The sequence below is a fragment of the Bufo bufo genome, chromosome 4 (genome assembly GCF_905171765.1).
Source record: "Bufo bufo chromosome 4, aBufBuf1.1, whole genome shotgun sequence".
Lineage (NCBI taxonomy): Eukaryota > Metazoa > Chordata > Amphibia > Anura > Bufonidae > Bufo > Bufo bufo.
In genome coordinates, this window is record NC_053392.1 from 175716947 (window position 1) to 175731574 (window position 14628).

General features: G+C 42.8%; 1 protein-coding gene across 1 annotated transcript in view; it reads right to left on the reverse strand.

Moving 5' to 3' along the window:
• Positions 1–335: 335 nt before the first annotated feature.
• Positions 336–14628, reverse strand: part of GPR149 (G protein-coupled receptor 149) — a 228221-nt gene continuing 213928 nt past the window's right edge. Inside the window, exon 4 of the mRNA XM_040429954.1 lies at positions 336–1135. Within this exon, the coding sequence (XP_040285888.1) occupies positions 566–1135 (570 nt within the window). The 3' untranslated portion in view covers positions 336–565. The remainder of the gene's footprint in view (positions 1136–14628) is intronic.

Below are 14628 nucleotides of genomic sequence, written 5' to 3' on the forward strand. Positions count from 1 at the left end.
CATCATGTCCTGCAGAAGGTGCCTGGCAGCAGCATATACCTATATACCAGCATATAAATTGTTTGTCCTGATCCATTCCCGACTCGATTACTGCACCTCATTACTAATTGATCTCGCCCTCACTAAACTCTCCTCTCCCAAGCTCAACTACTACTCCGATGCCTCGCCCACTGGTTGCCCATGCAGCATAGGATTCATATTACATCAGCGGCTGCTCAGCTCTCTTGCCGATTTGGACCCACCCCCTTTTGCCTTCTTCTCCATGGGCCCAGATGCCGGGCTTGCCCTGTCCCCCCACTCCTCTATTTTGTTATGATGACTGGATATTGTCCTCTTGTTTTAATTGTTGACTTGTTCTTCACTATGTAATTTATCATTTTGTTGTACATGAACTCTCTGATTGTAAAGTGCTTTGGAATATTTTGGAGCCATAAATAAAGATTTTTATTATTATTGAAAACAAGTGCATGCTCAGCCGAGCAGAGCTTGCTTGTCTAGTACGGGGAAGTTGGGAGGGACAGCTGTTGGCTTTTGTCTGACAGCTATCTACAGTGTATGGGCTGCTTTAACTGTCCCTATCTCCCTCCCGTTTCCTATAAGCTTTGTTCAGCAATTGTATTTCCTCCTGGTAGCTGTCTCTTTCCACGTTCTGCTGTTTACTGTTCTGACGGTGAGCTTCAAAAGTATCTGGTATAGAAATGTTTATGTCACTGTCTGGATTATTGGTTGGAATGAACAGAGAATAAGAAGCCGTTTCTCCCAGGTCACAAGAGACAAATCGGTTCTCCTTACGAGAATAGCGCAGTGAAGGAGAACGGGCTTGAGTAGAAGATTGACTTATATTGCTGATAATAGATACAGTGTCCATTGCTTCTTCATTGTCACAAATTTCTAGAACCTCAAGATGTATTTTGACATTGGTATCTTGAAACTGGGTTGGGGTGTCTTCCTTACTCGGCTCATGACCAACACTTTTTGACCGGTACACTTCAATCTTCTTGGATGTTGGTGTAATCTTCTGACCTTCACTGCTTACTTCATAAGTAGACAAGGAAAGAGTTTTTCCAGTTGGTGCTTGAAGGGATACTGTCCCTTGGAAAGCGCACAGTGGTATGGCCAGTGCTCCTCCAAAACGCTGGAAAAGAAAATTGTTTTAATTATTATTTATTACATTAATTACTATTTTGGGATACATTGATACTAACATGGTAATAGTCTGGAAGATGAAACCAGTTGTGTCTAGCCCATACATGAGGAGCATATAATGTTCTAGACAAAAGTAGTAATATAACTATTTCCTTCTATCTTTTCCCATTTTTAGGTTCCATTTCATACAGAGAAGTAGTGTGTATATGTGTGAGGAAGGGGGGGGGGGGGGGGGGAGGGGCGGTTGCCCCTGCACCCTGCCGCGCTGCCCAGAGGGGTAATTTTAGTGAGGGGAGTGGAGAGCTGCTGCCAGTGTCCAGGCTCCTGCCATGGGAATTTTACATGAAATGTCAGTGAGGCTGGCATAGGGCCACATGGTGCCTCAGCAGGGATTGGGACTGGTTTAATAATCAAGGTTTTTTACCGTGAGGTGGAGTCTGCACAGAGAGTAGTATTAGTATAATTCCTATAGGCCACTTAGATACCCCATAGTAATAATCCTCCATTATTAAACCAGTCCGAATACCTGTTGAGGCACCATTTGGCCGCCTGCCAACCCCACTGACATTTCATGTAACATTACCATGGCAGCAGCATGAACACTGCTAAGCTATGCCCCGACCAGCACCACTGGGAATTTTACTTATATTACTCTCAGTGGGGCTGGTCAGGAGCATGGAGGTTAAAGGTGGAATTGGGAATGGAACCAGATGTAGTATGTCAGTGGAGCACGAGAGGTGTATGCAGAGGCGCCATTCGTTGATCCCGCTACAGATGCAACTGGGGCATGGTTCTAGAAAAAGGGCATAACCGCAGCTTAGGGGGCACAATATTTGGTTTGCTATGGGCACTGGCAATGCACACTACGCCACTGATTCCATAATCCACTTACTGTATTTGTTTGGGTTGTCGTAGTGTAAAAAAGTTGTAGTCAAGAAACCTGTGCATTACAGTATGGGCCAAAACATCACTCACTATACGTCAACATATGGTTACGGCTGCATTCATGTATGAGACTAAAGTAATTGTCTAGATTCAGCTTTATAAGACTCTTGATCAATTCCCCGATCGATATACAAACAATTATTATTATTTTTTCTAGCAGATGTAGTTTAAAATTTGTGCAAAAATCAGAAGCGCTATATTATTTTATATTGCTGTTTACTGTCAAAGCCTGTAGGGGGTGCTGTATGCATTGCTTTTCTTGCACAGTAAAATGTATGATAGAGCAGTAACATTAATTAGCTGCTGTATGAAGTTAATACTGTATATCCATGTGTTACTTAAACCTACAGTACTATATTTCATTGAAAAAAATGCAGCGAGAAACCTGTTATTACATGTGAACAGACCCTAACAATGGGATTAATCTAAATATCAAGTTATAGTATTGTATTGTGAGGCTATTGATTCAATAAAAGATTTTTGTGACTCGGTTTTACAAGACCACTCGGGGAAGGGGGATAACAGTGCATTTTGGAGAAGTCATACATAAATATATCATATATAAATATATCATCTGTTAGGGACAGTTCACATGTTTCTGCCTCATAAATCAACTCCAAAAAACGTCTCAACAGCCTTGCATTCATTTCAATGGGAAGCACTTTGGAAACTCACTTTTTTCCTGTGAAAAAAGAAGCAGCATGCCCTATCTTGGGGTGGAATCTGCACCGAATCTACCATTAAAATAAATGGAAAGCATAAAAAAAAGCTTTGTGTAAGTTACGTGTATACTGTGCGCCAAAAACTTCAAGCTGAAAATGCAGTTTTGTATTTAAGTGAACATCCATTGGTTAAAAAAGTGCAAAAAAAATGCATCAAAAATATGTCAAAAACAAATGGAAAAAAAACACTGAAAAAACATATTTCATACTGAATTTTGTAGGTGGATTTTAAGGGGAGTCTGTTAGCATCAGCACTGCTAGTAAACTATGCCCATGTTAACACAGGTATGCATACAATGCAGATTTTATTTCAAGAATCCAGTTTTCCGATTTTAAGATTTTTTTACTTTTTTTTATTAATGTAAATGAGTGGTATCTTGCACCGAGGCTGTCCTCGATGCATGAAAGATCCCGTCCTTCTGTCTCTTTGTCTATCCATTTGCAGTTTGATGGACAGGGCCAGGCATTAGGTTTGTCATCCTGCCTGGCCCAGTCGTCTCACGTAAGTGTAGTGTGATGAGGCATTGGCACATGCACAGTAGAACGGTTCTCAGTCTGGACAAGACTCTCGGCTCTACTGTGCATGTGTTCCTCTCCACTTCCTATTCTTGGGTGCTACGCCACAAATGGCTTGAACTTTGCTATGGACAGTGATTGGATATGCAAGTAAACCAAAATGTTTTTAGGGTGTCAAGTCTGAGAACCTGATGTAGAAGGGAGTGGGTACCGGAGCAGCCCTCAATAAATCCATTTTTATTTAAAGTTATACCACCATAATAACCCTTTAAGGGCAGAAGCTCAATTTCGGCAATTCGGAAGATTTTTACCTCTTCCAAACTTTACCCATACATCTCCCTCTTCAGTTCCTCTCCTCAACGATTTACTCCTTCACCTGGGCTGGAAAGTCACCTAAATTTTTCTCTCTTTTCTTGACCCAAAGATAAAAGAGACATGGACCTCCCAGGCATCATCTTGTACTACATTGCCTCTCACCTCACCTGCATTGTGGAATGGGTCTTAATGAACCATTACTTCTGTGACATTTCTCCATCGGGCCTTCCTTGGTGTGACTCTTCTGCCCAGACACTCAAACACCAAGCAATAAGTGCCAGCATATTGCTAGCCCAGCACTTCTTCCCCTAGCACGTAATTTCCCCTCTCCTTTCCACCCATACCATATTGTGATGAACACTGCCTTCCCCCTGGGAGTCACAGATGCGATCTTTAGAAAGTGGTTGGCCCACAACAAATCCTGAGCTCTCACTTCCTACAGGACGATAGTTGGCTATCATTAGAATCTTTATCTATCTTTTCAGATCCCTGCAATCTTAGGTTTTGATGAGCTTGCCAACCTTGTCAAAATCCTGCTGTCTCTTCCCTCTCACTCTGCTTCCACTCAGACCCGCACTGTCTCTGAATTACTCTGCTCTGGTGACAGCCATGTGAGACATAGTCTCTCTCAGTTCTATTCTCTTCTGATTTGTCCTCCTGACTGAGATCTTCACACATACCTCCCTAGCGAGAAACAGACTTGGGGTTTACATTTACTCCAGAGCAGAGCCCTCCTTTTTTGATTAAATAATTAAATTGCTTTAAATAAGTCTGGAGATTTTACAGCAACTTGTTTGCCTGTTTCTTTTACCTCCTGTAACTCTTGGTTGATGACTTGTGTATACTGTATATCGATGCAATGGTATCTTTGTAGGCCTCTGAGTATTGCTAGGCTATATGCCAAAATTGTGTTATACCTTTGGCAATGCAACATATTCATTTGCAAGCAATGGGGGATTAGCATCACTTGTGGGATTAGCAAATTGGTTCTCTAGCTACAGGCACTCTAATATCAAGCTCAAATCATTTCCCCTTACCGGCTCTCCCCCTATTGGATGGAGCGTGGTTTATAGTTAATAAACCTTAAATAAATGTCAACTTTTTATTACCAGCTTATTTTTACCCTCAAAACTATATGGGAATTTCTTACTATACTTTTAACCCTTTTTCTGCAAAGGTTTTTGAACATTTTGCACCTCCGGTAGCCTGGACATTTTTTACATTTTCAACATGTATGTAACCTAATTATAAAATAAAAAAATAAAAAAAACTTACTAACCCCCAATACTTTTACATTTTCCAAAAGCAGACACCTGGCGCATTGTCAAAATGTCGCTTAACATTTTATAAACATAAGAGGCTTAATGCAATTTTTGATGTGAGGTCCGACTAATAATTTAAAGCGTGGCAGAACTTTGCTCTCATCATGTGCATTGATGCTTCATTTAATGCACCTCATAATCTTAATGACCTTGGCAGCAGCTGCCTGACACTGATTGCTACAATTAAGTATACTGTCAGCTAAAATGTATAACTTTGGGTTTCTGGGAAAGATGAGCTTTCCTTGCAAAATGAAAAGAACACTAAGCCTATCTGAGGCCAGCAGATGTAAGATACTGCATTTATTTTTCCCAGAAAGGTAGAGCAGTGTTAGCTGGCCTACAATACTCCTCATGTATACTTGTTGTTCTCCCTAATTTGGGACAAATTTTTAATTGGTAGAATTGATTCACTGATCTCTAATGTTTAAAATAAGACTGTGAATGTGGTGCTAGGACCATTAGGAACCAGGTTAGACTTGGTATCTAGGGCTGTATTATGGGATTGTGCCACAATCCCAAACTGTTTAAAGCTTAGGCTGTCAGCTTTAAAACAAGACTGACTCATATCTCTATCTGTTACACACCTGAGATAAAGGCATTAGTAGCAGAGACATATCTAATGCATTTTTGGCTACTGAAGTGCCACCCTGTGAGGATGTATAAGATAAATCCTTGGCAAGGAAAGGTTTATATATATATTGGAGCTCCCTGGCATATACACATTTAAAATCTAAAATTCTGTCTATAGCCATCTCTAGAAAAGCATACTGCATACTCTTTTATTATTAAGTGTAATATATATGTTACAGGCATTGTGTGAAATCAGGTATTGCACAGAATGCATAAAATTTGAAGATAATGTATAAAATTATCTGTATACATGTTGTATCTCTGATAAATAAATGGAAAAGATTATGGAATGTTAGTTTCCAAAAAAATGTTCCATCATAAAATGCTCTAATCTCTGTTTTCCATTCTGTTTTAATTAGTTTGGGTTTCACGCGTTTCAATTAGTTAATAAAGTGCCTCCCCGCCCCCGTGTCTATTTTCATACTTTGCTAAATAATTCAATATTAGTTTGCAGATAATTCATATAAGTTTCTCATCGCTGTTGTCTATTCTATTTTTTAATTAGTTTAGGTTTCACAGTTTTCAGTTCATTAACAAGTGCCTCGTTAGTTGTCCTGGGTATATAACCGGAGTACTCAAGTGCTTTTTGTAAAGGTCCACATACATGGGTCTGCTTTAATGTCAAGGTCCTAGAGGAAAATTTTTTAAGTAGGGACACCACCAAGGGCCCCTAAGGTGCTTCAGCATTTTTTTTTTTTTAACACAAACCACTCTTCTAATCCTGCCCAATCTCCTTTGTGCTCCCCACAAAATAATTATGTCCCTTTGTGCCTCCCAATATAGTAAGGGTGCTTTCTTATTGTCATCAGTTTGGTCCTTCACAGTAAGATGTTGCATACGTTCCCCATTCACAGCAGAATTAACTTTTGGTGCCTCTACACACAATATAATGCTCCTTTTAGTGTGCCTTGCACAGTGTGATGCCGCCGTAGTGCCTCTTGTCACAGTATAATGTCAGCTAAAGTGCCCTACATATAGTATGAGGCCCCCATTAACTGCCCCCACACAGTATGATGTCCCCTTAAGTGTCCACCTTACAGAATGATGCCCTTTAAGTGCTCCTTCACTGAGTAATTCCCTTTAAAGGGTTTCTTCAGGAATCAAGGAAATGAAAATACTTAAATATTACTTCATTATAAATATATTACTAAATACATTTCATTAGTTATAATGGCTCGTTTTCTCAGGGGGGCAGTTATTAGCAAAAAGAAAATGGCCGCCATCCTACTAGTCCACACAAAACCTGTCCTAATTACACAGGTGGACAAGTTAAAGAGCTGTGCCATCTTAATCTCTTACTTGTCAGAGATTATGATCCTGAATACAGTTTAACCCCACACAGACTGATGCCTCCTTTAGTGCCCCCCACCACAGAATGAATCCTCTTTTGCCTCCAATTTGAATACACACCTACACCCCATTATCGTTGACAAAAAGGTCTGCTCTGATTTGTGCTATGACTTTGGCCCAGCGCAGAGATGTGACAACGTCACTGCAGCACGCCTGCCTGAACCACTGATGGCAGGGAATGGAATGATGAAGCAAGGAGCCATGTCCTGAGTATGCAGATACAGTAGAAATCAGGACATGCAGAGGTCCAGACAGCTGGAAATTTGGATTAGAATTTGGACCTTAGTGTGCCACTTGAGCATTTCTGGTTTATAAGGTCAGAGTTAAAGATGAGAGAATTTTTCAAAAATTCGATTCGGCTGGTTCGCCGAATAAAAAAATAATGATTCAGTTCGATCCAAATTTATTCATGGCAAATTACGTTAAAAAACTGCTATTTCCTGGCTGCAGAGTGCCTTTATAGTGGTATAGAACACTGTGCCTTGCAGTAACACGCATAGGGAGTCTTCTGTGGTAGTGAAATAAAACTGTGAGTCAGTATGACATGCAGATGACTGGCGTCATTCTTAGAATCACTGCACACTTCACTTATTTGGGCAGTCACGGGGCCAAAACTGACCAAATAACTCAAGTATGAACTCAGCCTTACAGGTCGATATTAGCGCCAAGAAGAAGCGCACTCCTTTTACACCGTCATCAGCTGATTCCACATAGAAGTCTACAGAACCTGTTCTATTAAACGCGTATACAAGTAGAGCACCCCTGACAGAGTGGAGAGGGTGTCAGCAGTAAGTTTGTGTTGACGTCACTGATTATTTTGCCCTTCCTCTGAGCCGTCTGAACAATAACCCGCAAAAAACGGATCCTGTCTGCGGAGCATCCGCCTTCACTCAGTCAGCATTTGGTCAGTAATCCATCAGTATTGCTAATGCCAAAAAAAAACAGGAGTTGATCCAAAACAGAGATGACCGAGTCAACCATTCAAGAACTGCTGGGTTGCTGGTGTGGCAATGTGAATAGTGATGGGTGCAGTAAAGTCCCGGGGAAGCATGAAAAAGGGGTGTTGTTTGCACCAGGAGCGTATCACCAAGGGGTCAGGCCTTGGTGGAGTAAAGACCCTCGATATAGGTGGCCACCAAGTTAGTTGGTGGACACCAAGATAGTTAGCTTAGCTGGCTCCAGCTAGTCTGGGGCGGGCTTTTACTGGGAACAGGCAATGTGTTGGGTGGGTGCCTGTTCCCCATGCTCCAGTCCGGGATTTTGGAATATGCCCATGTCCAGGGATGCTATTTAATCCTGTTGCTGGACTTGGGTGTGGCTCCCAATCTGGAGAAGGAGATTCCTTGTGCAACAGGGTCCTGCTGGAGGCTCTTTATTAGTGGTCTCAGTTGTGCTAGCCGGAACGTTGGGGGACGCCGTGACGCCTGGGTGCAAGGGTCACAAGGCCGGAGTCGGGAGGACTACTGGGCCACACTCCCCCATAAAGGTACTGGACTTGAGACCTTGTGTGAACGGTGCTCTGTACAGCCAGGAGGCTAATGGACATTGGGCTGGGAAAGCCGCATGTTATGACCGTGTGTGAACGGTGCTTTAGGTGAGTCAGGGTATGTTATGTTTAGTTAGAGCCCAGCCGGGCAGGTGTTTATTTTGTATGATTTATGTTTGTTTTGCTGAGGTGCCAAATAAAGCGATGTTTGGACCTTAAACTTGGTGTCTGGCGAAGATACTTGTGTGAATGACCCCCGGAGAAGAGCTAACCCCCCACACTGGTCAAGACACGACCGCTTGATGACACTGGGAGCTCAGGTCTCTCGAAGTGACCCTTGCTGCCACGGCCCCTAACTCTGCTGCGACCTGTGCCTTGCCCAGAAACATTTAGGACTCTGCCACTCCCCTGTGCAGGGCCTGGCACTTCTCTGTCTGACATACTGTCAGATCAAATATATAAATAAATAAAAAGTAAATTAAAACACCCCAAAAAAGTCTGTAATTTTCTCACTTTGCTCCCGCTATAGTCGACAAGCGGTAATGTAGCTACATAGTAGCAAATCTCTCATGCTTTGATTCTGAAGTTTAAATGAACGAGGTGCAATTATCAGATAAAAGACTCAGGGCACTTTATTAGTTTATCAGTTTATGGGCACGTTTTATAACTAACTGGAAGGAAGCAGTCAAGGACATCCTTTGAAATATATAAAATTTGTCAATTTATGAAATCATATGAAATAGATACAATTGACTAGAGACATAAATCATGGATTACTAAAGATGAATTGCAATCACCACTTATCAAGTCACTTTTTATAATTTATTTCTGTATCACTAACACTATTTCTTCATTTTTTATCATTATATTTTTTCTGGAATATTTTGAGACTTTTTATTTTGGGTTTTTGACAAATAACAATGGACTAATTATGTGATTTATGAACTTTTACTTTAAATAAAATCATGGGACAATAGAAACAAACATCAATTAGGGAACTGAATCGTCGTTTATAATTTATATTTTATTCTTTACTTTTATTTTATAAGTTTTATATGAAATGATGCATGTATTGGCAGTGATGCTTTTTTGATGAATTATTGAGAGTGATTTATTGATGGTATTCATATTTTCAGTTTTTAGTTTATAGTTCCCTTTGGATCCAAGTTTATATTTATATTTAATTAAAATACATAGTTTTTATGGTGGCTCCGAATGTTAAGAGTGCATGTTAATCAACCATAAATTTTATCACTTCACCACACAACGGCTAATAAGCCCTTTTTTTCCCACACAAATACACACAAAAAAGGGCTTTAGAACATATAACTGCAGCATTGAACGGCAAATATATTTTTCTTTTGCCACTAATACACGACAAAAAGGGCTGTAATTTTCGCACTTCACCACACAACGTCTAATAAGCCCTTTTTTCCCACTAATACAAGCCAAAAAAATGCTTTAGAACATATAACTGCACCGCACAAGGGCAAATAAGACATAGAAATATTTCCTTGTAATAGACCCTGTTAATGGCTGTTTCAAACAGCACTTGCACCCCAATAACAAGAACGGTTTGCTGGAATTACAGAGCTGTATAATGGCAATTTGGATCCCCAGTCAGTGCTGCAAGGTGTAATAAGAATGTTCCTATTACCCAGGCTGTAACCTCCCCTACTGAACCCTGTTCTACATAAATGCTGCGGAATGATTCTTCCCTATCCTTTCCCTACACCTTGAATAATCTTTCCCTGCACTTGTAATTAGTTTTAGCACAATGACATTTTTTTCTAGCACTGTCCCTGGCACCTGTTGACGTCGCTCCCTGCACTAAGTACACTGGAAAATGGCAGAATCCAAGATGGCTGAGGGTATTTCTAGGGCTGTGACATCACAAGGCTGGCTGGCTGCTGATTGGCTGCATGCATGGGATTATGGGTGATCCCACCTTCCCAGAGTTCCTTTCTCCATGTCCTCACACGTGCAGCAGCCATTTTAGGAAAAAATGTGATTCGTTAACAGGAAGCATGAGGAAATACTGATTCGGTGTGAATCTAATTTTTCCTGAAATTCAGATTGAATTCGTGAGCTTGGATTCGCTTATCTCTAGTCAGAATGAAAAAACATGTAGGTTTTCAAAAAATGCTAGGCATTCTATCCCACGAATTTCACTAATTGTCTGTAACATATACATCGTATATGGTAAGATCCTAAGCTTCCGTTGCAGAATGCTATGTTTTAACCCTTTAACTAGAGACCGAGAGATTAATTGCCAAAGAGAGTAAAACTAACCCTAAAATGTTCTTCAATTATATAAATGTTAAAAAGTATAAATCTGAAGGTGTCGGCCCTTTAAAGAGTAATGAGGGGGGAGTCGCAGAGAGCGACGAGGAGAAAGCAAAGCTGTTAAATATTTTTTTCTCCAATGTATTCTGTGAGGAAAATAAACTGTCAGATGAAATGCTGAATGTTGAAATAAATTCGCCATTTAAATTGTCCTGTCTGACCCAGGAAGAAGTACAACAGCGACTTAAAAAGATCAAAATAGACAAATCGCCAGGACCGGATGGCATACACCCCCGTATCCTAAGGGAATTAAGTAATGTCATAGCCAGACCCTTATTTCTGATATTTGCGGACTCTTTACTGACAGGGAATGTCCCACAGGATTGGCGCATGGCAAATGTGGTGCCAATATTCAAAAAGGGTCCAAAAACAGAGCCTGGAAACTATAGGCCGGTAAGTTTAACATCTGTTGTGGGTAAACTGTTTGAAGGTTTTCTGAGAGATGCTATCTTAGAGCATCTTAACGGAAATAAGCAAATAACGCCATATCAGCATGGCTTCGTGAGGGATCGGTCATGTCAAACTAATTTAATCAGTTTCTATGAGGAGGTAAGTTCTAGACTTGACAGCGGCGAATCAATGGATGTCGTGTATCTGGACTTCTCCAAAGCATTTGACACTGTACCGCATAACAGGTTAGTATATAAAATGAGAATGCTCGGACTCGGAGAAAACGTCTGTAAGTGGGTAAGTAACTGGCTCAATGATAGAAAACAGAGGGTGGTTATTAACGGTACATACTCAGATTGGGTCACTGTCACTAGTGGAGTACCTCAGGGGTCAGTATTGGGCCCTATTCTCTTTAATATATTTATTAATGATCTTGTAGAAGGCTTGCATAGTAAAATATCAATTTTCGCAGATGACACTAAACTGTGTAAAGTAATTAACACTGAAGAGGACAGTATACTACTACAGAGGGATCTGGATAGATTGGAGGCTTGGGCAGATAAGTGGCAGATGAGGTTTAACACTGACAAATGTAAAGTTATGCACATGGGAAGGAATAATGCAAGTGTAGTGTACGGGGACTGTAATGCCCGTCACTACAAAAGGGTCACTTGGTGTGCTGTCGTCCCCCCTTATTTATGGGGAAGTTGGTATATGTCATCTTTATAAAATGTCATGTAATGTAATGCTATGTATTTCCCTGTTACTGTGAAACTTGCATGTACAGGCCTGCTAGGGGTGTCATTTCAGCTCTTAGTCACTAGAGGGAGCTAGGGAGCCCTAGTTTATATAAGGCCCAGTCAGGGAAAGGAAAGTCAGTCTAAAGTTGGAGTCTTAAGTGGGAGTCTAAAGCTGCAGCCTGTAGTCTGAAGCTGGAGCTTAGACTATGTCAGAGTCAAGTCCAGGCCTGAAGCCTGCAGTCCAGGAGAGGGTTTTGCAGTCCCTGTAACCGGGTTCCAGATTCAAGGAGAAGGTTCCCCTCCTGAGTTCCCATATGCAGAAACAGGAATACCTCAGTTAAAGAGCCTGAGGCAGCTGAGAGAGAGACAGAGGCAAAGTCCAGGAAAGCAAGAGGTACTCAAGACACCAGAGGAGGTACTTGATAAAGATAAAACCAAGGATATACGCCAGAGCTAGGGTATTGGGCCTTGGAGAAGATTTTCTATGTTCCAGGATCAGTCAGGAATAGAGTGCAAACCGCCTGTACTGCAAGTCCTGTGTTTAACACTCTGAAGTCACCTTGCTATGTCTATATTGCCTGCATCAAATGTACTGCAACAAACTGTCTGCAAAGGAACTGCGTTTCCAGCTATGCCCATGTTTGATGACTACTAAAGTTTGAGTTCTGCTTTAACATCACGTGGTTCCTCAGTTATTCCTGCTATCAGCAAACGGCGTGCCACCGTTTAATTGGCACTGGCGTCACAAACATTTCTTACCATCACCTGCCCTTGCAGAGAGTCAGCCGTCTCAGGTTAGTGTCTATTGCACTACAACACCCAGGAACATTTCTAAACACAACTTGAGTACGCTGCACCTCTCTTTTGGCGTCACGAACAGGATACGCACGCTTTCTAGTGCAAGAAGCGTGAACTTTGTGCCTTATACAGTTGCCCTGTGACCAAAGTGACAAATTGCCTGTTTATTTAAAGTGGACTTTGTGGACTGAAAATCATACCAAAAGTATTCCTAAAACCTCTAAAAAGCGCTGTGCAGTGTTTCGCTACCAAGAGGAAGAAAATCGCCACATTGGAGTGTGGTTTTATGGACTTTTCATCATCCTGCTTGCTGTCAGTGAATAGACAGCGTTTCTACCCAAAGATGGCCGCTGAGGCTACTGAAATAGCTGCTGCGTCATCTTCATCCCGAAAAGGCGGGAAAAATTGGCGCCTTTCTGAGGAAATAGCGGGAAGGAGTTCAAGGTCAGGCGCCACTGCTTATCTGGACATTTGCATGTCGGCTAGCATGGACTCCGCCTTCCATATACTGGAATACCTGGGGGGCGGCCTCCCAGTGCAATGGGAGGAGCTGGCAGATCTAATTGACGCGACCCTATCGCTCTCCAGAGAAGGATCGAGCATGTTGGAGAATGAACAGAGCTTTGCTGCAACGTCCGCGCCTGAGATCCCAAAAATGAATGATATTGGTGTAGAGCCAGAGGAGGCTCCACCGGCCTACTCTCCGGGACCGGAGAAACCCGCCTGCCCGCCACGGGAGAAAGAACCAGAGCCCTGCTATGGCTCCTGGAGAGACTTCTTTCAGCCCTCTTTCAAGTGGTCTTCACTAATGGCAGAGATCCAGGAGGCCGCTATAAAGCGGAATACAAAGACTAAGATCTATTATGAGGAGTTGACCAAGACTATCCATGAACGACACACCAACACCCAACCCCGCCTGGAAAGGAGAAAGGGAGTGGTGGTGTCCTTTGACAAAACCCGTGGCTACGGGTTCATACAAGATTACCTGACTGGCAGAGACTTATATGTTAACAGAAGATCTGTCAAGAGAGACTACCTCCCTTCCTATCAGCACAGCCTCCGCGAGGGAGAGGAAGTGGAGTTCACCCCTGCCGAGAGCCTGAGAGGCCCTTATGCAACTGCTGTGACCCGTCCCAAGCGAGAACCTGAGGACTGGGAGGCAGAAGAAGAAGACTACTCTGGCTGCGAGCGGGAACCGGAACGCTCTCCAGAGCCGGCCCATCACGCCTTCCAGGAGCGGAGCTCCTTCATTGGGCCTAATGTCTTCTGGCAGCCAACCGTGTTGGAAAAATGGGTGAGCCCTTATCCTTCCCCCGAGCTGCCTCGTCGGGAGAAGACCATACAAGATATGGAAAACTTAAAAGGACTTCGCAATACCTTTGAGAACATCCGGAGGGGTCGGAGACCCGATGCATCACCAGAACCTGCAGAGGCCGAGTCCGCGCCATCGTTGACTGTACCTGCGCTGGCGGCGCCAGCAGATGACAGCGACTCTGACACGGAGAGCATCGGTGAACAGATTGTCCGGCTGGAGGAGAAGTTGCGGGAGCTGCGCAAGATCGCGACCGCCAGGATCCAGACGCCGCCAAAGAAGGACGAGGTAAGGGTGCCTGTCACCACCCGTAAACCACCGTCTGCTAATGTTGCTCCGTCAAGGCCCCAAGGAAGACCTGTTATTCCTGTGAGTTGCTGCACCGAGCCCACCGGACCGCTTGCGGCGGCGGTACCAAATGCCTTACATCCCACAATTATCATGCCGGGACCAGTACGGTCCACCCAAGGGTTTACCCCTAGGCCCATGGGGCCAATACCTATTAGGGGCCCCTTTACCTTGCAGCTACCCCCTAACACCGTTATGTGGGCCCATCCTCCTGTAGAGGACTACTACAGGCCGTACTTGCCAGCAGAGCCGGGTAATGATG